This window comes from Chenopodium album, chromosome 24 (assembly GCF_948465745.1).
Source record: "Chenopodium album chromosome 24, dcCheAlbu1.1, whole genome shotgun sequence".
Lineage (NCBI taxonomy): Eukaryota > Viridiplantae > Streptophyta > Magnoliopsida > Caryophyllales > Amaranthaceae > Chenopodium > Chenopodium album.
In genome coordinates, this window is record NC_137857.1 from 17,710,269 (window position 1) to 17,736,445 (window position 26,177).

Genomic DNA, 26,177 nt, shown 5'->3' on the forward strand with positions numbered 1-26,177 from the left:
TAGTATTTTTAAAAATTAAATCATTATTTTGTTGTCACTGACCATGCTTGCGATATTGCTTATTATTTGTTTATTTTGTAACGATTAAAAAGTACCAAATGGAGTTAACTTTTCTTTCAATTAATTTTGGACGTAATTGTACAAAGTTGGCTTTAATTGAGGCATGAACGCAATCACCCTGTAATTAAAAATAAAAATTAATTTAATTTGATGACATTTTTTTTTGAGGGGAGTTAATTTGATGACTTGATTAAGCTACCTAAATCACAAAAAAGTATTTTAATCATAAAATTAATTAATAAAAACTAAAAAGGTTTATTAAAAATTTAATAAATGTAAACGATTTATAAAGATATGATACCTCTTCGTACTTTGATTTCCCAATCAGTTTTGTCGAATTTAATTCTCTGATTAAATTAGATCCACATGTAAAAATAAAATTCATTAAACAAAACATAAACACTATATAGATTTTAAACAAAATTCAGTAAATAAAATTTCGAATAAATACAATGTAATCAATAATCACAAATATAGATTTTAAAAATTACACAGCCATTGATGCCTAAAACTGACACAACTAATACAAAATTCGCTTGATTTGGTTTTGTATTGATATGAAATTTTATTGGTGTTGTAGGATGCGTCAATTTATAGTGGTAGACATCACAAATTTTAATTATAATTAAGGAATAATTTTTATTTTTTATCATAAACATTGTCAATATTATCTTAGATATATAAATCCTACAAGTATATCTAAAGATGATTTTTTTAAAAAGATGATTTTTTTAAAAAGATGATTTTTTGTTTTTTAAATAAATTTTATCCTAATAAATCATTATTCGTTGTTTTTATCTATGTGGCAAATTTCTTAAATCTTATTCGTCGCTTTTATTTAGGTGGCAAGTGAATTTTTTAATTCTAAAACAAATTATTAATCTAAAATTTCATTGGTCAAAATAATACCTTTTCTTACGTGGCGCGCCGAATGCTCTCCAAAAATGCCTACTTTATTTATATATATTAGATTTTTTAATCTTATCTTTTCAAAAAAGGATAATTAAGATATTTAGAAACTTATAAAAGATTCTAATCAATCCTAATTAGTTGAGGAATAGGATTAAACCTTTGGACCCTCCTCATGACCAATGGGTCATAGGTAAAATCCGGTTTGAGCCCAGTTTAGTATTTTGGCCATAACTTCCTCATTATTCATTGGAATTGGGCTTAAAATATATAGTTGTAAAGGTCTTTTCAAGCCCCATCCAACTACACCATTATTGGACCCTTATCATGGACCAAACTAAATTGGATTGGACATTTTTATAAAATAGAGTGGGTTTTCGAAAACAGAAAGAAAGATTTTTAATAAAACTAAACCGCAACACTTGACTTTCCACACTTTCACCTCATTCGATTATGGTTCGCCGTGAAAGGTATTCATCACTGGGTTTGGTTTTGGGGAGACACAAATGGGTGTCTACATGAGCAATTTAACATAAATTCATGAACATTAGCCATGTTTTAAACCACCTTAATAATGTGATACTAATTGAAAATCTGAACAGTCAAAATTTCACACTCACTAAAACTTGGATACCCTAAAGTTTGGTGAAAATAAAAATTGATATATAGAATAAGCAATAAAGGTAACAATTTATATGCTTTTAATTAATTGAATTAAGGATTATAAATACTCTTATTAAATTAATTAAATTATACTTTTATAATATTATATTTCGATATAACAGATTACTTCACATCAGCTATACATAAGTTATAAATGTTACACCAAAAATATTTATAATTAACATGTAAATTAGAATCCTTTATTTTTCAATTTTTGGGCGGTTCTGAGGAATTATACTTTTATAATATTATATTTCGATATAACAGATTAATTCACCTCAGCTATATATAAATTATAATTAAAATATAAATTAAAACTAAGAAATACGATCAACAATATCAACACCCGATATTAACCATTTTGGAGCGAGATAGGACAACTAGTATTATTAAAAAGGTCTGATATTAGATATCCACGATATCCGATCCAAAAATTTTCGAATCGAATACGGTAATTAAAGTATAAAATTTTCGGATACGGATATCCGATCCATGCTCACACGTTGGTGGTTGAGTAATTAAAAGTGAACATTTAAAAGGCGAGAGAACCAAAAGTTTTAGGGACCGTATTGGTACAATCATATAATACCAACCCCTCAAAACAAATTCAAAGAACCAGAAGCCGATTCACACTAAACACACCTCTCTCTCTCCCCTTCTCCTTTCTCTCTAGTGTCTGCTCTTACTCATGCCAGTATCTTCTTGACCTGCTCAGAAATGACGTCGAAAGGGAAGGGAATAGCCGACCTTAACGATTCATTCGGAAAGAGAAAACGAGACGACGGAAATGGTGGTAAAAGCAAGAGAAATCGCAGCATTCTACAGTTTTTCGAAGACACTGCCGTTGAAGATGGTGGTGCCAGCGATAGCGGCAGCGATGACTTTTTTGATGATGGTTTGATTTAATTTGTCTTTCAATTTCCGATTCTCTTCTAATTGTAAAGACTTCACTTTTTAGGGTTTCATATCAACTTGATTTTGTCTCTTTCATTTTCCGATTCTCTTCTAATTGTAAAGACTTCACTTTTTAGGGTTTCATATCAACTTGATTTTGTGTAAATAACATACATTTATCCTCTTAACCTCAATTTTGTTTTAAGGGTTCCTGCATGTAAAAATTTCTGGAATCTGGGTGGGTTTTTTTTTTCCTTATATAGTTATGGATAAATGTTTTGGGTGTTTCTGACATTTTCAAAATTTTATGGCTTGTTGGTTTTAGTTATTTGTATGTTTTATGTTATATTGTCCTGGTTGAAAAATAAGAAATGTGGGTGCTTGTTGAAAATAGAAAAAAATTGGGTGGGGTATTTGTATTTGTGATTTTGGTAGTGTCGTGTTAATCTTGGCATTTTTGAAGCTCTTTTCCGTGAATTTTGGGGTTCAGGGTCACCATCTGTACTGTAATAGGTTCAACAAATCTGGGTGGTTTTATTGTTAAACTGTAGTGCATAATTGCTTGTTTTATTGTCATTATTATGATTTTTTTTTTGGGAAATTCTCAATGGTAGCACTTAACTTTTTAATTTTCTCGGTGGTAAATTGCAAAAATTCTTATTATCATTGGTAAACTTTAATTTATTATAATTTTTTAATGGTGAACTTAATGATGAATTTTAATTAAAGGTTTAACTATAGTTAGTTCGTAGTTTTTTTTTTTTTTTTTTTTTTTTTTTTTTTTTTTTTTTTTTTTATAAATATTTCATCAACAGTCAGCCACTTCTTCCCCGCCCCACCCATGGCGGCACCCAGCCTCCCCTTCGCCGGCGCGTCGGCCTCCCCCTGCCGCGCCTCTCATGATTTTAATTTTCTTAGTGATCGATGTTGCGGGCTATTGGAGTGAGAAAACCTATTGAGAGCTTTACTTTTTTGTTTTGTTTTGTTTTGTTTTGTTTTTGTTTATGTTTGAATAGAGAGAGCTTTACGAATCATTATCACACAACAAAATTCTAACTTTGCTTTGATTGATAAACTAATCGGTAGTTTTCTTCACGTTACTTGGCCCAACTTCATCAATCTCCATTTTTCCCAAAAAAAAATCCCTTAAATTAAAAATTAAAAAAACAAAAAAATCCCTAATTGTGTTATCTCATGATTTTCGGTATTAAATGGAAGAAAAAATTGAATTGATTTTGAGAACTAATAAGAAACCAATTCACGACTATAGAATTTCCATTAGAGCAGCAGAATTGCTATAAGCACAGGAGAGAGAAAATGGAACTGTTAGTAGGTGGTGGGCGAAGTGATGGTGAATTGGGTGAAGGTGATAGTTGCGGTTGGTGGCTGTTGTGTGTTTCGGTGGCTACTATTGCGGTGGTTGTTTGTTGTTGTTGTTGTTATTGCGAGTTGTTGCGGGTTGTTGTTGGCAGGTGCGGCGGCGGGTTGCTGCGATGTCTTGTGGTGGTGGCGGTTAAGAGGTGCTTTGGTGGCGTGGATGTGTGGCAGGTGGTTAATTGTGGTGGCTGAATTGGTGGTTGTTCATGGTTTGTGTTGTTGGAAAGGTGAGGAGGAAGAAAAAGATGATGATCTTATGATAACATGTAGAGTTTGAGTGAGGACATTTTAGGAATTTGAGTGTATTAAGTGAGGATATTTTAGGAATTTTTTTATTTATTTAAAAAAAAAATGTTAACCATGGTTAGGAATTAACTAATTGTTTCATTAAGTTCACCATTGAAAAATTATAACAAATTGAAGTTTACCAAGGATAATAAGATTTTTTGCAATTTACCACTGATAAAATTAAAAAGTTTGGTGTTACCATTGAGAATTTCTTTTTTTTTTTTTAAAAATTTTTTGACGTGTTTTTGGATGATTCAAAATTTCAATGCCTTTGTTTCCTGTAGTTGGTTAAGTTAATGAAAATTTTATAGTGAAATTTGTGTGTTTTAATTGTTAGTATTACTAGGTTAGTACCCGTGCGATGCACGAATTTAACCAAAAAAATTTGCGTAAAGTTGTACGTATATTATAACAAAAAGTTGCAATCTTTTGAAAAAAGAAAATAGTAAAATCAATTTATTTTTCTCAACACATCCGAAAACGATATGACAAAATATGAAATCATATTATACAAATATTCTTGTAAAAGATTTTGGTAAGAAAAGATATCAACTATAACATATTTTGAATATAATTTTAGTTAATTGTATATATAGAATATATCTATAAAAGAAATGAGAAGACTAATAAAAAATTTTTTATATGTATTCTCTAAAAAGAATTTGGTAATTCTTCTTTAAAAAAAAAAAGATTTTGGTAAGAAAAAAAAAGAAGGATGGTTTTGGAGGGAAAAATAAGCACCAAGATGTGACACATGTCACTCTCGGTGTCTGTTTTATTATTAAGTTATTGACTGTTTCTTTCCTTTTTTAGAAACATTAGCATAAATATGTTTTCCTGCTGGCGTGTGAATATTTATCGGTTCTTCACTTCTTTGTGCAATCCATTCCAACTGATATCTCTGCTCTGTGTTATTGACCAGATTTCTTGGCCGATTATTTTGAGGATCCTAAAGTCAAAAGTGAGCCTGGAAAATTTGTTCAGGTCCCTTTTATCCCTAAAGAAGAAGAGTTGAGTGGTGATGAACTGGAGAAAATGATAACAGAGCGTTATAGGAGGGGGTATGTTAGGTATGCTGAAGATGATTATGAGTCTAAAAGATCTGTAGACAATAGTGAACTTATGCCTTCTGGGGAACCGACCATCTGGAAGGTCAAATGTAAGGTATGATTTTCTCTTGGCATCAAAACTAAATGGCTAATCCTCAAATATTTATTTTATTTCATCACTTAAGGGAGCATTTGATATGAATATTGGAAATGGAGTGGAAAGAAAACAAATAAGAAAGGGAACTTAATCTCTTTTTGTTTGAGGAGGGTATGGGTAAGAGAGGTAACAATTAGGTGGAAACCTTTATCCCTAGGTAATGGTAAATGTCACCTAAACCTTCTAACCAAACACGAAGTAATGATAATGGTTTACTTGAATCCGTTTCCAACCAAATAAGTACTCTTACCAAACGTGCTCTAAATGTCATTGTTATGTCTCCATCTATTTTGCACAATTTAATTTTTATGAACACAACTTTTCCTCCACATGTAGGTTGGGCGAGAAAAAAATACAGTGTTTTGCCTGATTCAAAAGTATGTAGATTTGAAAGTCTTAGGAACAAAGCTGCAGATAATATCTGCTTTTGCTGTGGAGCACATTAAAGGATTTGTATTTGTTGAAGCAGAAAGGCAGTCTGATGTAGCGGAGGTAATTTTATTTAACTGGCCCTATTTTCTCTTAAATTTAGCCTAACTGTGCATTCTTGTCTAAAAAATCTTCATTTAAATGGATTTTTAGGCATGTAACCAGCTTGCTGATGTATACTTTAGCCTTGTAACACCAGTACCACCAAATGAAGTTGGTCACCTCTTGGTTGTTAAAAAGAGGTATCATGAAGTCAAAGAGGGTTCATGGGCACGGGTAAAGAATGGAATCTACAGGGGTGACTTAGCACAGGTTTGGTAGATTTTTATTACAACTTGCTAACATACATTAGGTCCTAGTATATGCTTCTCAATCGGAACTCATACTGTTGTAGGTGGTGGCTATCAACAATGAGCGAAAAAGAGCAACAGTGAAGTTGATCCCAAGAATTGATTTGCAGGCTCTTACAGCAAAATATGTAATATTCTTAGTCTTCTATCCGAGTTTCTTTACTATATGATTTTGGCTTCCAACATATTAGTATTCTTATATTTTAAGACAAGATTTTATCAAAGCGTACTTTATGAAATCATCATGTGACATTCCACATCTTAGCAAATTATTTTGACTCAGTTACTTCACGCTCGTATGTAATAATGTTTGAAGTGAGTCAGAAGGCATGCTTATAGCAATATAGCTGCCATTTCCCTTAGTTGATATGCTATGAAGTCCTTGCTTTTTCAATGTGAGAAAATTTATCTTCATGACTATGGTTCCCATGTAATTTCTGTATCTTTCTTTACATGTTAATCATGGGCTGCTTTACATTATCTTCATTTAAAATTTGAGCTTTTAAGCTGTAAAAATTGGGGAAGCACTGCTATCATTTCATGGTTAAAAAATTATTAAATTTTTGTATTGTAAAGAATTTTGAGCTCAATAGCTCATGATAGTGGAAAACATACACACTCTGTGTGAAAGTGGTTATGCAACAATGTTCATGATTTCAACCATATCCGAAATATAAAATTTTGCATTCTTAAATTTGGAGTGTTACAATTACCATGAATTTTCAGGGAAGGTAGAATTTTCTGTGGTCAGGTTTACAATCTCTGTGCAGTTAGTTTGATATTCCATTATTTTAGTGAAACTTGCTTTCTTTTCTGGTTAGAAAGCATGAAGATGGTTACAAAGCTAAAGAAGGTTAGAGGATATGTCATGTTAATTCCAAGAAATTTGTCGTCACTTAATTTCTGGGCACTATACTTGAGAACTATGTTGTTAAATTGGCTGCATATTGCTTGTTAGGGTTTATGGGTTGTTTTGAGTGCTTTAATTTGTAAAAAGTCACCACAGTGTGGAAAGGTTATTATAATTTACTTTAATATCCTAATCTTTTTCACACCTGTGGGCATCCTGAAAGGGGACATAATAAAATTGGATACAAGAAAGGAAACACTGAATGAGTGTGGCTTGAATCCTCCTAAAAAGAATCTCTCTATCTATTTTTTATCTTAAAGACTTTTAATAATAAGTCTAATTACTTTGTTCATCCTCCAGTTTTTTGTGGTCTTTAAAGGGACATAAAGTAAACAAGGAGGATGCTGTTATTCATATCATATAGTTGAGAAAACCTATAATGTATTTTGAGAGCCTAGCTAGTTATCATTCAAGTATATTGTGTATGCCAACTAATATGTTAAATATGAAGAATATGACTAGCTATTGTAACTTTGAGACACATTTGCTAAAGTACAGTGTGCTTGCAATTTTGATTGATTTATATACATTCAAGCTCATTTACCCTGAAAATCACTAATCATTAGCAGCTATTGGACGCAAGTGTAGTAGATCAATTAAATTATTGTGCTGTGAAGCATTAGGAAATTATTATGCATTGTACTATGGACTCTATGTAAACATCTCTTTCTTATTACAAGGATAAGATAAAAGCCTAACTTCAATGGAGCCATAGATTTTAATATACTACCTTTGTTTCAAAATGCTCTTAGCATTATTAGCTCGCACAATATTTTAGGCAAAGGAGAGAGATTGTAAAAAGGCAGGTGGCGGGGTGGGTGTAATACAAAGGAGGATAAAGTAAGAGAGTGTAATAAGGTGGGTAGGTGTATGAAATAGGTGGATGAAGTAAGAGTGTAATAAGGTGGGTAGGTGTAAGAAATAGGTGGATAAAGCAAGGAGAATGAGTGGAAAGGTGAAATTTTTGTGGGCTTGGGGTAACGTAGTAGTATTATGGGTTTACCAATCAATGGAATAATAAGTAGATATGCTAAAAAAGTTATGAAACATACAAAAACAGAGTATGTTAACAAGATTGTGAAGTTGAGGTAGTACTGTAGTAGTACTATATTACAAAGACTCATAAAACATATGTTTTTCCGTGCTATAGGCTACATACCATTTATCTTCTGCTGTAAAATATCATTGGCGTCTTGTGTGAAAGTTGTAATGTGCATGGGATGCCCTTCAAACTATGTATTCTTGTGGATGTCCCAAGTCCTTCATAAGAAGTTTGTTATTACAAGTTCTTTTACTTAGTATCAGTGGAACAGGTTATTTATTATGATTTTTAAAGGTATATATGTTAATGGACTCTTGTATTGCATTATGTTTGATAGAGTTTTTTTTTTTATTTTTTATTTTTTATTATTTATTATTTATATTTTTTTAACAGGGTGGTGGTGCAAATTCGAAGAGAACAAAGGGAACTGTACCAGCAGCAAGATTGATTAACTCAAGTGATCTGGAGTAATTGATATCTCTCCTTTTGTCGTAGCTGTTTAGTTTGTATGGTCCTTTTTTTTTTTAATTTATTTTTATGGGGCTGCTTTTGTTAACTTTACGTTGACTTTTGACCTCCTCAGGGAGTTTCGACCTCTCATACAATACAGGCGTGATCGCGACACTGGAAAAATGTTTGAATTTCTTGATAGCCTGATGCTGAAAGATGGGTTTTTGTATAAGAAAGTATCCATTGATTCTTTGAGTTTTTGGGGTATTAATCCCACAGAAGATGAGCTTCAGAAGTTCACGATTTCCAGCAATGATGATTCTGGTAATCTGGAGTGGCTTTCACAACTTTATGGAGAGCCAAAGAAAAAGTCAATCGTGAATATTGATAAAGGAGGTGGTAAGGGAGGTGGGAAAGGAGAGGGTTCATCTGGATCTCATGAGCAATCTAGCTTTGAAGTCCATGATCTTGTTCATTTTGGGTGAGCCATATTTTTCAGATCTTCTGGCTCTATCTTGGCTGCTTTGCTTTGTATCAATATAAATTCATCGTTTTGTTTTCATGTTTGGCAGGAAAAGAGATTTTGGTATGGTTGTAGGCATAGAGAAGGATGAGAGCTACAAGGTTTATTAATTTATTTAAAAACTTTTATTTTTGGTGGTGGTGGGTTTTATTTTTTTTATTTATTTATTATTTTTTTTTTTTTGGGGGGGGGGGGGGGGAGGGGGGTCAATTAATATTGCAGGTTTGCCTGTTTCTGATATGTCATTGTCTATTTTAGATTCTGAAAGAGGGTTTAGAAGGACCAGCGACATTGAATCTAGGACAAAAAGATTTGAAGTATGTGCCTCTAGAGAAGAAATTTACAGCTTTAGATCATCGTATGAAGACAATATCAACCAATGACACTGTCAGAGTTTTAGAGGGACCCATCAAGGTTATGTTCTATCTATAACAGATGCAAAGTGTAGATTGCCGATATATATGCTTATTTCAATTAAGTTTCTTTTATCCTTGTTGCAGGGACGGCAAGGAATTGTGAAGCAAGTTTACAGGGGGGTCATTTTTTTATATGATGAAGATGACTTGGATAATGCTTATTTCTGCACAAAATCCCAGATGACTGAGAAAGTGAAGCATTCTGTCACTGCTTGTCCTGGAAAGGTATTGAGCGATTTCTGTTCATCCTTATGTTTCATTTGTTTTCTGATTTGCAATTTTGTTGATGTTTTGATCTCATACAGGATGAAGGAGGGCCATCGTGTTTTGAAGATGTTCCTTCCTCTCCTAAATCACCTTTGTCTTCTCAAAAACCATGGCAGAGAGGAAATAATGCTGATGGTATGCATGTGAGGCTGTGAGCTGTATGCTTGAAGTTAAATTGTATCTCTTTCCTTTTGACCTTATTTTATACTTGGGTTCTTTACTGCAGCAGATCAGACCGAAAAAGATGGAATATTCTCTGTTGGCCAGTCAGTAAGAATTCGAATTGGTCCCTTAAAGGGATATCTCTGCCGTGTCTTAGCTGTTCGTTATTCTGATGTCACTGTGAAATTGGATTCCAAACATAAGGTTCTTACAGGTTTGTCCATACTGGCTCTTGTATTTCTTTTATACACTGTAAGGTTACCTTATGGAGGCTAATGTCTACAGTTAAACGAGAGCATCTTTCTGAGGTTCGTGGAAAGAATTCTGCCTCAGCAATTGGGTATACTTCTTTCTAAGTTGCTGATTTTTGTATAGTTGGCTGTAACATGCTCTGATGATTAATTTTGGTGACAGAGATCATCCAGAAACGAGTTCTCCATTTAAGCCATTCGATTTACTTGGCACTGAAGGCAACACGAACGGTAGGAATCTGCTACACTTTCTTTTTGTTTGCAGTTACGGGATATTGCATGTACCCAATATAATCAATATACTTTTCTGAATTTCTAGTTCGTTTTGAACATTTCAAAGGCAGCCCTTAAGGATTCTTTTATAGAGCAAGTTTAAGATGATTTATAAGATGTTTTGGGTATTATGCTAGGCTTACGTCCAATTTTCATTTTGTTTTTTTTTTCTGCCCTTTCATCCTTCCTAGTGGATTCTTCTATTAATCTCTTTCCAATCTTTGCCCCTTGGTTAAATAGGTATGTCAACATCACTCCAAATACATCTTGCCGATGGATATATCTAGAAAGAGGTGTTCAAAGAATTTTAAAAAATTTAGTCCAGAATATTGGTAGTAGGTTCAATACTTGCTTCAAAGACATCCTCCAGATGATTTAAATGTAGTCATTGCATTATTGTTGTAATTAGACCCTCCTAACAAAACAAAACCTTGTTGATTGACCATAAATTCTGAAAGAGAAAAGAAAAGATAATGGAAACCAAACTGCAGCTTCTGTATGGCAGTTTTCTGTCTCAAAATCTGCCTCTTGTTTCTACTTTGTTTCACCATTTTGAAATTTGTTGGTATGGTGCTGAGAAATTCAGATAAAGATACATCTATTGCACACTGTTTGTATCTTATTTTGGACAAGTTTAATCTGTGTGTTTTCAAAAATTCAAAGTGCAAAAATGAGCTCTTTCTTTCTTTCTTTTTTTTTTTTTTTTTGTTTTTTGTTTTTGTTTTTGTTTTTTAAAGAATGCAAAAACAAAAACGAGCTTGATTACCAGTATTGATTTTGTTGCAATTTTCCTATTTAAAATTTGACTTTAAGAAGTGCCCTTTCCATGACTTCTTATTGATGTTTGTGTTCTAGGCATTGGAATCTGATATCGATCTTTTTTGTTTAAATTTTGAAGATTGGTTACCACAAGCTAGCGGTTCAACAATTGGTGATGGTTGGAATGTTGGAGGGATGTCAAGTGAAAGGTATGCTCTTTCTCTTTATGGGTAGTGTAATTGAGGTGTTCTCTATTCCTAAATGGTGGTATGCACTTCCTGCGCTCTTCCTTGCTCTGTTATGTGCATGTTAATTTTAACATCTTTTTTTCTTTTACTGAATTGTCCTGGATGGTTGGTAGGTCACATTGGATTTAGAATAAAGAGAGTGCATAGCAAGAGCATTGGGGTAATTTAACCCAACACGGAAATAATATAAGTTTTTTTTAGTTGTTTAGACAAGGTAGATAAATGTTATTTTTATAAATTGAGCAGACTATTCTTAACCAGGAAACTATAAAGGTAGGGATAAAATAAAACAAAGGAGTACATATTTCTCGACAGTTTCAGTTTATCTTCCCTGCTGCTCATCCTTCTCCTCAACTGGTGAGGTGCTATCCAGTACACCAGTAATATCTGAACCATTAATTGCTATTGTTGTACTTAGCTGACACTCTGTTGGCCCCCTTTTCAGCTGTCATGGCTAAGCTGAGGCATTTGTTTCCTTGTACCCTGCCATTCTTCTTGTGATCATGAGCCTTCTTGCCCTTGACAAAGCCTTGAACAGCACCACAACTGTTCAGTTCTTGGTATTGTTGTTGCTGTTGAACCCTCTAAATAATATGACCCATGTAGCTGGTGAAATTATGATGCTGCAAATGCTGCAGCAGCCAGCTCAAATGGTTCTGGAAGAACCTAAGAACGTCATCAGCTACTATGTTATGAAGCTCCCAATATATGGTGCACTGAGGTTTTTAGGTGAAAGTAGAGTACAACAGTGAATTGTTAATCTTATCTAAAAAAAATATGTCCTTGAACAGAACCATAAACTCAGAAATAATTTAAGCACATAATTACGAAATCTATAAAAATATAATTAAGGTAGAACATGGTTTGAAAATGCGGTTTCGGTTGCGATCGCGGAAACAGTCGCGGTAACTCCGTGACGGACTTAATGCGTTGGTTGCGGACTTCATTGCGACTTCTCCTAAATAAAAATACAAGTAAATAAATTATGGACTTAATTCTAGACTTAAGCTGAGAAGCTGACTATAATAAAGGGGTTAGGGGTCACGTGGGAAAGAAAAAGAAAAATTAGGGGGAAGAGAAGGGATAGTCTGGTGGGGTCAAGATGAAAATTAAAGAGGAACTAAAGAATATTCTAGGCTAACAGCTGTCATACTTTATTACCCAACACTCCAATTTTTTTTTTTAAAAATAAAAAGAAATCTCTTTATTTAGCAGAAACAGTCGACTTTCATGGAGATGCCGTAAATCCTTGCCGGAAAAGTGGTTCTATAGCTTAAAGTTTGGGATTTTTCTCCGAATCTCGGTAAATAACGTTTAATGCGGCCGATTTTATGTTCAAAACGGCCGTACCGACCGAAATATTGGGGTTTTTTAAAACAGCGTTATGAATCGGGAAATATCGGATTAGCAACTTTGAAATCCGTTACATCTCGGCCGATTCGCGACGTAACGGCCGAGTTTTTACACCATGAGGTAGAATCCATTAGAATAAACCACTAAACAGGTTCTGAATGGACTCTATTCCCTTAGGCTCTAGTTACAGTTTAACCAGTCTTATTGTTCTTTTGCTTCTTTCTGTGTTGTAGTCTTCCCTTTGCCACCTTATGCTCATACCTAAGCTGGGTAGCGTATGATTTCCAATATTTGGCACACCGAAATTTTAGGTGACAGTAGAGTACTACTACTGCAACAACAAATTTTTGCTCTAAACTTAAATAAGTATGTCCTTGGTTTAATCACGAATTAGAGTAGCCGCCAAATCTCATCTTCTCTCGAAAAAAAAACCCTAAAACCCCTCATCTTCTCTCTAGCCGCAAGGGGCTGCCATCATCTCTTTGATGATGGTAAGCCCCAAAATTTCCTTTGTTTCCTTGGTTTTTAATTGTTTAGTTGTTAATAATCCTCCTTTCTATTTCTTCATGAGAGTTTTGTCCCCAATTTTTGGGTTTGTTCTCTTCGTTTGTGGGAGTTTGGAGTATGATTTTCTTTTCTTCTCTTATGGAAGATTAGAAATGGGTAGTTGCAGTTTGCTTGGAAGATTAATTTTAGTGATTGTTTGTCTGGTAAAGAATGAAGATTTCGGGTTTCACATTTTCTCTAAGTATCTAGAGTACCACACAGGTATTTTTATCCATACGACTATGCATCAGTGGATCTTAAGCCGAATTAGTGCTAACTCACAGATTATATTGCTTCGGAAGAAGTTTTTTTATAAAGGCTATTGTTGATCAAATCTACATTGTATTTTGTTTTATGGTGATATATTTTTGTGTTGGGAGTTTAGATTTCTAAGAATTATTTGCATTGTAAAGTGCCTTTTGGCTATATTTTATCAATTAAATCCTATTTCTTGTCAAAAAAGTATGTCCTTGAATCTGAAGCATAAACTCTGAAAACAATTTAGGCACATATTTATAAAATATAATTAAGGTAGATTTCATTAGATTTAACAACCAAAACAGATTCTGAATTGTCTCTCTTTTTTAGCCTTTAGTTACAGTTCAACCAGTCTGACTGCTCTTTTGCTTTTTTCTGCGTTATGGTCTTCCCATTGCCAACTTATGCTCATAACTAAGCTGGGTAACATTAAGATTTCCTAACAACACTGTGCTCTTCACTCAGGAGGCACACCAAAGTACTTCAGATAACTGTTCATGGAACCTGGTGGTATTTATTTACTAAACGGCCTGCTTTTTCCATGTTTCTTTTCCTCTTTTATCATGTGTCAATGAAAAAGATCGTCTCTCAACAGTAGCAATAATCATCTCAATGTGCACTATATTTTATGTTATTGTTGTTTTATAGTCTGGACCAAATGGTAAGGAGATTTGTGGAATGGTGTCACTTTCATTGTATTGTAGGAAGTGTTGTAATTGATTATGATGGTTAGATAGTGTTTTTTTTGGGAAGGGGGTAGCTGATATAAAATCTCTATTCTAGATCGTGACAATGTTTTTGGGGCATGACATTATGTTTGCTTGCTTTTGCACCTGCTTAACCATTATTTTATATGCAAATATACAATGCCTGTTAGAAGCTGTTGTCGATAGGAGCTTCCATATCCTTGTCTACATCCTTTTGGTGTATGTTTTCTTCTGCTGTTTAATGTTTTAGTGACTTACTGATTATTGTTGATGATTTTGATTTATGTGGGCAGGAGTGCTTGGCCTGCCTTTCCGTCCTCGGGTGCTTCGGTTGGTTAATTGTTCCTTCTTTATTTATTTATTTAGTTTGCATTGCATGTGGATTTACGCTATTCTCTTCCTAACATGCATCTCATCAGCCTCCACCCTAAAAAATAAATAATGAAGCTTTTGATAATTCATTGTCTGCGCTTATGCTATTCCTTTAAGTGAGCCCATGTTTCTTTTGGTGAATGCAGCTTCAAGCAGGTACTGCTGCAAATGATCTACCTTCTGCTGGTAATCATATTTTTTAATTTTTTTTTAGGGAAATTCTCAACGATAACCCCCAACTTCTGCTACGCACCAATGGCGACCTCCCTTTTTTTTTTATTATACAAAATGACATTATTATTAGTTAAAAATTTCATCTGACTCAAAACCTTATTTCATTATACATTAACTATGGTTAGATTTATATTTTTTTAAAAAAATAGAATAATTAAAAAAAAAAACCCTAACCACCAAAAACCATCCACCAACTTCCCAGCCACAACCAGCCACCATTGTTGGCGATGCTATCCCAAGTTCCTCCGATCGTCGGCGATGCTACCCAAACTCCCTCGATTGCCGGTGATGATGCGCCAACTCCACCTTAAACACCGCCAAGCCAGATTCCTAAATCCCCGCCTACAACCCTCCTCCCCTCTCCTCCTTCTCACCGTCACCACCACTAGATCGCCAATCTCAGATCCTCGACCACCCCCAGACCGCCGAACCCTCTCCTCCACCCTCTCTCGCGATCTCCTTCCCTCTTCTCTACCTTCTCCTCCACCCTCTCTCGATCTCTTTATCTTCTTCAATCTCCGCCCAGAATTGAAACATCAAACACTAATTAAACCCACCACCCCTCCTCGAGACCTCGACCAAAACCAACCCACGGTGAGGCGGCGAGAATCGAAAATCACGGGAGAGAGTTGTGAGGTTACGGTTCGGGTCTAGGAGAATTGAAGGTCAGAGGAGAGAGGCGGTGTTTCAGATGAGGGGGTTGGGTGGGAGGTGGCTCCGGTGAGGGTGGAGGTGGTGCTGGGCTGCTGGCTAGATCTGGTGGGGATGAGGGTGGAGGTGGTGGTTGGGTTGGTGGATTTTCTTTTCAGTTTTTTTTTTTTTCAAAGCTAATTAACCATAGTTTTTTAAAATTATTTAACTCATTAATATCATAAGTGAGATAAATTTTTTAATTGGGGTTATTTTGTATAATAAAAAAAAGGGGTGGTAACCATTGGTGCGTAGCAGAAGTTGAGGGTCACCGTTGAGAATTTCCCTTTTTTTTTCCTGAGTGATTTTATCTTTAACAAGTATTAAGATCATGAATTTATGTGAGCTAAACATAGCCATACCATTTCTTACTTTTCTTATTTAATCTGAAAATGTAGAAGATACTGCTTGGCTCAGTAAAGTTGCTGTCAGTGATGAAAAAGCTGTTGGTTGGGGGAAAGGAAAAGCCCCTGTTGGAGATCATGGAAACTCATGGAGCGTTGGTGGTTGCAGTTCGAGTCAAGAAAAAGCAGATAATGAGACTGACCAATGGATGCTGGGACAAAAAAATGCAAATGCAAGTGGTTGGTCGAGTCAAAGTGCTGAGAAGGGCCAGCCTGATTCTTGGGACAGTGGAAAACGTACTGATGAGCAAGGAGGTTGGAATAATATTGGTTCATCTGGTGACCCTGGATCTTCTGGCTGGGGTAAACAGAAAACATGTACAAAAAGTGCAACTTGGGGCAATGGTTCGGAATCCGGTGAACAGAGCCTTGGTAAAGCAGGTGGGGTTGCATCAGCTGAACCTAAGTGCCCTGGTGCTCCAGCTGAAGATTCTTGGGGTAAAGCAGCAGATGGGTGGGGCACAAAGAATACATCAAGTAAGATCAGCGGATGGGGTAGCTCAGCAGCTGTTTCGCAGTCTCAAGCTGTGGATTTGGCTGAAACAAATACAGGCTGGGGCCAAAAAGAAGGGCAAAATGCATCTGTTCCGTCTGAGGATCCTTGGGGAAAAGTGGTAGATAAGAAGGGCAACCAGGGTAATTCAAACAAAGGAAATGGATGGGGAAGCTCTGCTAATAATCCATCCTGTGATAACAAAGGATGGGGGACTAGTTCTGGGGGTTTTACAAACTCACAAGAGCAAAATACAGATACTGGTGGGAGGGTTTCTGCTGGGTGGAAGAGTGGTGGAGATGGTGCAGGGGGCAGTTGGAGCAGAGGATTTGGTGCTGATAATAAAGGTGGAAATGACTCCTGGGGGCAAGCAAAGAACTTTGAGGATAATAGAGGATATAACAGGGGCCGTGGCCCAAGTGGGAGGGGTCGTGGCCGTGATCAATTTGGAAGAGGAAGAGGAAGATCATTTGACAAAGATCAATTTTCTGGATTTAGTAATGACAATCAAGATAATTATTCTTCTGGAAACAAAGGCTGGAAGGACCAGCCTGGACCATCTTGGGGAAATTCATCTGTAGAGAATGATGGACTGGCAAGTAGTTGGGACAAGGGCAAAAGCTGGAGTGACAACAAGGGGGATGGCTGCAAAGGGTGGAATAAGTCGAACGAGCCTGATAAGGATGGTGGTGGCTGGTCTTCAGATACGTATGTGATATCTTTATAATTTGTTTAACATCTTAGTTTAAATTTAATGCCCTTTCCTTATCTTAATCCAATTAAATTTTAGCTAATGTTTTACTTATGAAAATGCTGTATGATATGAGTAGGACCTGGAAATTTTGCATTTCTTTTGCTTGCTGTTTATAACAATGTTTTTCTTCTGCATGAATTGATAAGAAATTTTAGCATGGTTGACTTTCTGGATTTTGGATGTTTATGGAATATTGAGCTTTGTTTTGGCGTTAATTTGGTAGCCAATAGATCTGAGATCCCATTTTATATGCTACTATTGATGGTGTATGATCTCTCTTACCTGTGTTGTCATCTATGATGTCTAGTTCCCTGTTTTTGGATAGTGATTCTGTGCTACTGTATGTGTAATTGAGATAAAATAATTTTTTTGGACCTTAAGTTTTTCAATTACCTCTCTCCCTTGCCTGTGTTACACTTTTGCTAGTTGCATTCCTTTCTGTGTTTGGTTCACAAACCTAGACAAAATGTTTGGAGAAAATGTGCCAGCCTTTTTTTCTTTTTCTTTTTCATTGGCACTTGTGGATCTTGTTTTCACCCTTGTTTAGAAAATAATTTTTTGCATCAAGCTTGTTCTCTTGCTTGATTTTGTAGGTTCCTTTTTTTCCCCCTTTTCTTACACTAAACTCTTGACACATTCTTCAAATTAAAGCGATAATTGATCTGTTTCTCCATTTGCAGAAGTTCTCTACAAACTGGTTGGAATGGTGCCTCGAGGAACTCTGAAAGTGATCAAGAGCCTGGTTGGGGGCAAGGATCAGGTGGGAGAAGAGGAGGCAGAGGTTTCCGTGGAGGCCGTGATCAATCTGGTAGAGGTGGTGGTGGTAGATCAGGTGGTCGAGGGCAGTTTTCAAGCTGGAAAAATGAAGGTCAAGGTGGTTCATCGTGGGGAGGTGGTAGTGACGATAAAACAGGTGGAGATAAATGCGGTTGGAGCAGAGGAAGGGGTACTAATGGGGGTAGGGAAGACAGTGGATGGGGAAAGCCAGGTGTAACTGGAAGTGGTGATAAAACAAGTGGAGATAAAAGTAGTTGGAGCAAAGGATTTAATACTGGTAGGGAAGATAAAGGATGGGGGAAACCAAGTGAAGGTGGATCATCTTGGGGAGACAAGAGCAGTGCTAAACCAAGTGCAGGCGGATCGTCTTGGGGTGGCAGAAGCAGTGATGAACTGAGTGCAGGAGGATCATCTTGGGGAGTGAAGAGCAATGGTAACCCAACTGCAGGCGGATCATCTTGGGGAGGCAGAAGCAGTGATGAACCAAGTGCAGGCGGATCCTCTTGGGGAGGCAAGAGCAGTGATAAACCAAGTGCAGGCGGATTGTCTTGGGGAGGCAGAAGCAGTGATGAACCAAGTGCAGGCGGATCATCTTGGGGTGGCAAGAGCAGTGATAAACCAAGTGCAGGTGGATCATCTTGGGGAGACAAGAGCAGTGATAAACCAAGTGCAGGCGGATCGTCTTGGGGAGGCAGAAGCAGTGATGAACCAAGTGCCGGCGGATCGTCTTGGGGAGGCAAGAGCAGTGATAAACCAAGTGCAGGCGGAGCGTCTTGGGGAGGCAGAAGCAGTGATGAACCAAGTGCAGGCGGATCATCATGGGGAGGCGGGAGCAGTGATAAAACAATTGTTGACAATAGCACAGGAGGCAGTAGCAAGGGCTGGGGCAGTGGTAATGAAGCAGAAGAAAAGGATGGGAATAAGGCAGGTGGTGGTGGTTCATCTTGGGGTAGTGGAGGCAATATTAAAAAACGCGGCTGGGGTAATGATATATCTAAGAATGCAGGTCAAGGTGGATCATCCTGGGGAAATTAATAGTCTGACTATAGTAGTGGGGTGGTGATATATCTAAGAATGCAGGTTAAGGTGGATCATCTTGGGGTAATTAATAGTCTGACTATATTAGTGATGCCGAAGGTTGGGGAAACTAGCTTTCAGTTTGTAGTCACTCTTCTACCTCAGGACTAACCTTGTTATTTTGTAAAATACATTTTGTGTGATCTGGTCAGCATCTAGGTACTCTACTATGTTTTTTGGCAATGTAAATAATTATACTCCTTCAGATTCATCTGACTAACCGTTACTCTGGTGGTCTTAGCTGTTTCACTCGAGCAAATCTTGTGTGCTTTAAATTTGAAGATTTGATCAAACTTCGAGCAAATCTTGTGTGCTTCAGTAAATTTGAAGATTTGATCAAACCAGGTATCTTCATGTAGATATTTTTAAATTTGAAGATTTGATCAAACCAGGCACCTTCATGTAGATATTTTTTTTTTTTCATATTGGTGTGATTTAATTTAGCAATGTTAGTCGACAAATTCATATCTCCAAGTTGGAATACTCAAGGAAAAGGTAAAAAATAAATGAATGGAACATTATTTATTGTGATGCTTCTCACCATTTAGATTAACTTTTGACCAATTAAGATTGAATTTAGGGGCACATCAAATGATTTTATTGTTGTTGAAAACTTGACTAACGTAATACGAAGTGGGACATTATAAGTTAAAATTTGACAAGAGGAAGGATTTGATTAAATCCTCGTAATGCAAATTTGTTTCCTAATTTTGTTGGGGGGTTCAATAAGTAGTTGAGTGTTCACCTAAAGAAAACTTTTGTATACACCTAGTTTATACTAATATTAGTGTAGTCGAGCAGTATAAGGTAACTTTTAGCTAATCTAGGGTAATTTTTTGCCTTTTTTTTGGGTAACTTTAAACATAATACAATTTTATATATATATATAGACAACAAGAAAAGTTTTATAAAGGTAATTTAATTACATTCAATCACTAATAATTGATTTTTAGTCATTTAAAATGTGATTCTTACTAATAAAGTGTAGATACTTTTTATTTGTATTGAGTTACTTTTATGCAAAACTTTTATTCATTTCAGGGGTAACTTTTGATTACTTTAGAGCAAGATTAGTACAGTCTCATCTTAATACTTTAATCCATTGCCATATCAGCTTTTTACATTAAATTTAATTTTTTTTTCTAATTTATAATTATGTTAAGACTCCTTAAGACTAGATAAAAAATTCTCTTCAATCGCTCAGACTTATTTTTTTACATGTTAATTAAATTATTAAAGTTTTTTAAAAATAAAAAAAAAATTAATTAAATGTTAAATTGAGTCTGAATTTTCAAGACTCCACTTCAGATTTTATTAAGACCAAACTTCATAAAGGCTTAAAAATAATAAAGCCTCGTCTTAAGACAGCAAAATTAGAAATTAATGATGTCATCTAGAAATTTAAGACCTAGGGCTAATCTTGCTCTTAGTCTATTTTTATAATTAATGAACAATAATTATTGTACACCCGAGTTATTTAAAAGTTTTATGGAGAGAGAGAGAGAGAGAGAGAGAGAGAGAGAGAGAGAGAGAGAGAGAGAGTAATTGTTTCAAATTGTAATTAGTGTGTATCCTGAATGTGTCCTCTGGTTGTTATTTTCATTATTTTATTATTTATGAGAAGAAATTTTAGTTATGATGTGATAAATAATTGCATAACTAGCATAGTGTCCGTTCGATGCATGATTTATAAATCAAATTACTGTATGAAAAAAAATAAAGATGATTCAATTAGTAATCAGGGGCTCATTTACTAATAGTCGATACAAAACTAAGGGAACGTAATTTGAACAATATTTTAAGTTATTTGTTTGTTGGTTTTTTATAATTTCATTTTATTAATTGAATAATAAATTAATATTGCTCAGTTCATTTTTCATTAACTATGATGGCGTCAGAACCACTAACAAGCCTAACTCTTCATACTTAGGGGTGTCAGTTCAGATAATCGGATCGGATCTAATATAATCGGGTCGGGTCGAGTAAATTTTTAAAGTTGAGTTATACTAAATTATTATGTTTACGCGAGTTCAAGTCTGAATCGGATATTTTTCAGGTCGGATTCGGATCGGGTCGGGTCGGGTGTGCTTCTGACACCTCTATTCATACTAACTTAATATATGAACACACAATATAATAAACACGATGGCACACTCAAACACTTAGAATATAACAAAACATACTTCTTTTATTAATATCATTAATAACATAATTACAACATAGTTTTTGGATGCCTTGGATAGACCCCAAAGTCATCTATTTATAGGCAAAGGAACAAACCCCTCCATTGCGAACAGACACTAATCACGCATGCACACCAAGTAGCGCTCATGCAATTATCCGTAAACTAATACAACTAGCAATCCTAACCAATCGTCGCGGATAGCATTCCTAGCCAACCGTCACAGATCGCCACTGTCAGCAATCCTAGCCAATCGTCGCGGATCACCACCATCATCTCTCGTGTCTCTTCGCTTCATCCAGATGCCTTTATCCACAATCCGTCATCCACAATGTGAAGTGTCACTTTGCTTGGGTGAGCATCCAATCCTTATCCATTGATCGTAACTGTTCGCATTACTGTCAGCTAGCTCCAACCAATGCCTTGCTTCGCATTCCATAGCATCGCTTCACATAAGGATTAACTTCCAACATCCGTGCCAACTGCCACTAAGCATCGCACCCACGTGCTGCCTCGTCAGCACTATACCGGAGCTCAAGTATCGCGTTGCTTCGCAACACCGCACCGGTGCCCAAGCGTTGCGTCGCTTCGTTGTCCCATGCCATTGGCAGGGCAACGTCCCGTAGCAACGCCGGTGTCCAACCGACGCGTCGCTTTGTAGCAACGCCGGAGCTCAACCGACGCATCGCTTCGTAGCCAATACCAAGCACGCACCAAAAAAGGCTCGCCACGAGGCTTTGCTCAAACCTAAGTCACTTAGCCCACTAAGTCATCAAGCCAACCTTGTGCCCAAGTCCTAGATAGCCCACACCATCCTTAGAACCATGCATCATGGTCTTAGCCAATGACGCGCCCATGGCCGCACCAAGCCATGAGAGACACCTTTTCCCTAAAGAGCTTTATCTGGCTCTACGCTTGCAATCCTAGTGAACACGCCAGTTACAGAAACACAATAATGGAGTATTGGCCCCAACCCCTAGGTCCAATGTCCATCCAATCAACGTTAGCTCACCAAGATAATATATAGAGGCAACCATATGCCTTTATTTACTTATTAACCACACCATAAGGTTTTATAGTAATATGTACAAGACCTAGCACCTAGCCAAGCCGTAGTGTGCTTTTGCCTAGGCACGCCATGCCGCGCATGTGGCCGAATAGGGGTCTTGCTGTAGGAGTTTATAGGTACTACGCAGCGGAAATAATATATATGAATCATATTCAATAAAGTACCTAATCCAAGGATCGCATGCATAACACACAAGACACATAATCATACCTTTGAAGCGTGAATCCCACGAAGCTATTCGACAGGCAAATTAGGGAGAGAATAGAGCCCCAAGTGTTGCTCCTCTACTTAGTCCACGAGATTCGAACGAGCCGTCCACCAATACTAGATTGGTCGAGTGATTGAGGAAAACCGCGATCACCACCTTTTTGGACAACCGACCACCGCACGAACCACCACCACCACGAGACACCACCGGCGTCGGGAGGAGGAGAGAGACGTGAGAGAGGGAGTATGAGAGGGGTTGGTTTCGTGTTTGATAATTAGGGTTTGATCTAAAATGATCAGTCAATTCCTTACATGCAAACCTAGGCACCTAGTCTATTTATAATCTCATTATAATTAGACTAGGGCACGAAGCCCAATAGCCTCTCTAAGCCCCATATGGCCGGCCACCTAGAGTGATGAGGCCCATAATGGGCCTCGTCCTCTAATGCTCGATCTAGCCCCTTTGTGTGACCTCATAGGATCCGTCCAATTTGGGCTTTGGCCTATTTTACTAGTCCAAAGATCGTAAGTACCTCTAGCTATGGCAAAACGACGACCCAAATGTCCGGACTTAATTATCTCCATAATTTGATCCAATTATATATCTAGTAATTGCACACGACGAAGACATAACTCCTTCAATCTCCCACTTGTCTGAGACAAGGGTGCAATATTCAAATTCCTTAAGTCAATGTATATGTCGATTTGATAATATGATTGCATCACATGTCGAGATCATATTAATCTACAAATCGTTTCTTGAAAACTGAGTTAGAATTACAAAACCAAATGATTACTGAGTAATGCATTTGAACGCGGCCACGTATTTTCTGAATTCTCCCTCTTCAAGCGGCCATGACACATTTCCTAATAGGTAGACTCTATCCAATCTTGTGGCAACAAGCCTCCCACTCAACTTCTGAAATGACCGGGAAACACCCTTTATAATCTCCAGTTACGGGCAGACGTTTGAGTGTACCACAGCCATAACATCCATTGAATGAAATCAATGTTCCACTCATGTCAAAGGAATCCACTAATATATACGGAAGCTCTATACTTGAACTTCAAAGTAGGTCAATAGTTCGATCATGCATCATTCATGCATATCCAAGTGATTGACCGAGCATCACTCTGCCCCTATAGCCCATGAAACTGCGCTATCCAGTCAATCTTACATGCTAGTCCATTCATTGAAATCATTTATGTCCATTTTAATGATTTCGAACTAGGAACTTAAATAATATATGAATTTTGTTCACCTGTGGGGTTTCATTCAAAAGGTCATCAACCTAGTGAGCCCATCAATTCATAATTATTTTGGACATTTTATTTAATTTCAAACCATAATTAAATAAGAGAAATAATAATTTCTATTTTAAACATAATTCTGCAAATTGATGTATTTTCTTATGTAATATGTTTTCACAAACATACACAACTTAAATTACATAATTTGCTTCAATCCAAGACTTCAATATGACTTTCATACATTTTTCTATGGAAGGGGTTTAGTGATTTCTCACTCATAATAAAACTTTGCAGAACGTGACCTTCCGCTGGTCAATGATCTCATAACTGAGGCGATATCTCATATCCATTTGTTTGGATTCGTGATGTGACCCTGGCTCCTTTGTCCTTGGGCAAAGGTGACCCTTTAATCATATGACATTTTAATCCAAACATCCTCTAAAACTATCCGACTATAGCTTAATATACATATTCTGACATTGAGCATGCAATAGTGCTCTGTTTTGAACTTTTCAAGCTCACTTGTACTTCTCCATACTAACAAAACTGTGCATCTAGATCAACTTCTAGAATCATCTTGCTTGTTTGGAAAAACTTGCATTCGTAAAACTTTTGACAACTTCTTTATCTTTAGCACCATAAACTAGAAAAATTCCTTTAGCGCTTCTCAAGTACTCAAGGATTTGTTCTTGGTAACTTTCCGTATGCTTATTCTGTATTTGCATGAAACTTGCTACATATGCACAAGTCATATGTAACAACTTGTTTTGTACATTTCATGGCACATGTAATGGCCCCTTTTGCAAAAGCATAAGTTACATTACCTTTACAACTCAACTCTACTAGCTTTTAAGGCACTGAGTTTTACTGAGTGTAAAACCATGAGACATGGGAAAAGATCCTCTCTTAGAATCTTGAATCTTGAACTTGTCAAGAACCTTATCAACATAAGTCTCTTGATTAGGTCCAGTCATCCTTCAAGATTCACTTTGTGGATTTTGATTCCCAATATGTACTCAACATCTCCTAAGTCTCCCATATAGAAACAATCTTTCTAACCATTGCTTGACTTATTCAAGCATTGATATATCATTTCATATGAAATGTATGTCAACTACACACTAGACTAAGAAGACCAATTGCTCCCACTAAACTTCTTGTCTCTACAAGATTCCTTTTCATTCTTCCAAGGTAATCAAACTGTTTGATTTCCTAATGAATGTTCCAACTCCTTGATGCTTGCTTCAATCCATGAATGAATTTTTGAAGTTTGCAAAACTTTCTAGGAATTTCTGGAATTCAAAATCTTAGGTTGTATCATATACATGCCATCCATCAAGAACATTTCATGAAAGTGATTTTGATTTCCATAACTAGAAATAATCCGAATAGGCTTACATGACTAATAGGTTTGACCCGATTTGCAAGACTATCATGGACTAGCACATCTTTACAGACATGGAGTCCATTCTGGATTTCTTGGCTTTAAGCCACTTCCTGAGTTGGCACTTGTCCAAAGCTTGCTTGTAGGTATGGATTCCAACCATTCCAATAGGAAAATTTTAGAATCCACCTATTCCTAGAATTTCAACAAACTGTTTGTTTTAATCCTAAGTAACCTACGATAGGTATGAGCGACAATAGAATTATTCTCTTCAACTCTTTGAAGTCTTTCATTCTAGTAGGACGATAGAAGTCTCGCTAGTTGAATTAGCTTGCTTCGACACATGTTTTATCAAATTAGCTGATTTCATGCGCCTTCGTCTCTAACTTTACTCCCACTTGGCTTTGTAGGAAGACACTTCTTTCTATAAAGACACTATCGCGAGCAACAAACATTTTGTTTTTACGCGAATGTAGGAATAATACCTCTGAGTTAGGGACTATTATGTCATCTTTGTAAACATTTTACATAGATTTCATATTCCCTCAATCCTGTTTAGAAAACATTTCCAGTCTATAACATTTATGACATCTTTTCTACTGCTTTGGTTAAGTTTCTGTTTAGTATATTCGCAATTGTTGTTGTTCTAATGCATATGCTCAAAACGATATTTGTAAATCATTAAATCTTGGATCGAACCATGGCAAGCAAAGTTTGATTCCTACTTTATACATACATCTTAATTGTAATGTTCCTGGATTGTGAACTAATTCAACAATTCCTTTAGATGATCATTTGTTTTGAGTTAAAAGTTTATCACAACAATCATATTGTGGTGCTAAATTGTTTATCTCAAACCTGATTTTACATTTCATTTTGGAATTTTGAACATTTCAATGATTCCAGCTTTTATTTCATTAGGTAATTATCGTTATATTTACT

At 36.2% G+C, this 26,177-nt stretch overlaps 1 protein-coding gene across 2 annotated transcripts; it reads left to right on the forward strand.

The window, feature by feature from the left end:
- Positions 1-2,225: 2,225 nt before the first annotated feature.
- On the forward strand, positions 2,226-19,565 carry LOC145610289 (uncharacterized). 2 transcript variants are annotated; one of them, XM_081665610.1, is made up of 19 exons: positions 2,226-2,527; positions 5,114-5,355; positions 5,734-5,889; positions 5,980-6,138; positions 6,221-6,304; positions 8,522-8,595; positions 8,712-9,059; positions 9,151-9,202; positions 9,360-9,515; positions 9,602-9,742; positions 9,823-9,919; positions 10,011-10,160; positions 10,232-10,286; positions 10,361-10,428; positions 11,369-11,438; positions 14,635-14,671; positions 14,860-14,899; positions 16,036-17,242; positions 17,969-19,565. In XM_081665610.1, the coding sequence occupies exons 1-19, from the start codon at positions 2,350-2,352 to the stop codon at positions 19,098-19,100; spliced, it is 4,446 nt and encodes a 1,481-aa protein (XP_081521736.1). In that variant the 5' UTR covers positions 2,226-2,349; the 3' UTR covers positions 19,101-19,565. The 2 variants fall into 2 exon arrangements, with proteins under 2 accessions (XP_081521736.1, XP_081521737.1); XM_081665611.1 differs by having other exon boundaries at positions 10,014-10,160.
- Positions 19,566-26,177: the final 6,612 nt, after the last annotated feature.

Excerpts from the sequence above, each read along its gene's own strand:
- LOC145610289 (XM_081665610.1), top strand. The coding sequence starts at position 2,350 with ATGACGTCGAAAGGGAAGGGAATAGCCGACCTTAACGATTCATTCGGA. Across the intron at positions 5,890-5,979 it reads GGCAGTCTGATGTAGCGGAG|GCATGTAACCAGCTTGCTGA; the intron begins GTAATTTTATTT and ends ATGGATTTTTAG. Across the intron at positions 6,305-8,521 it reads AGGCTCTTACAGCAAAATAT|GGTGGTGGTGCAAATTCGAA; the intron begins GTAATATTCTTA and ends TTTTTTTAACAG.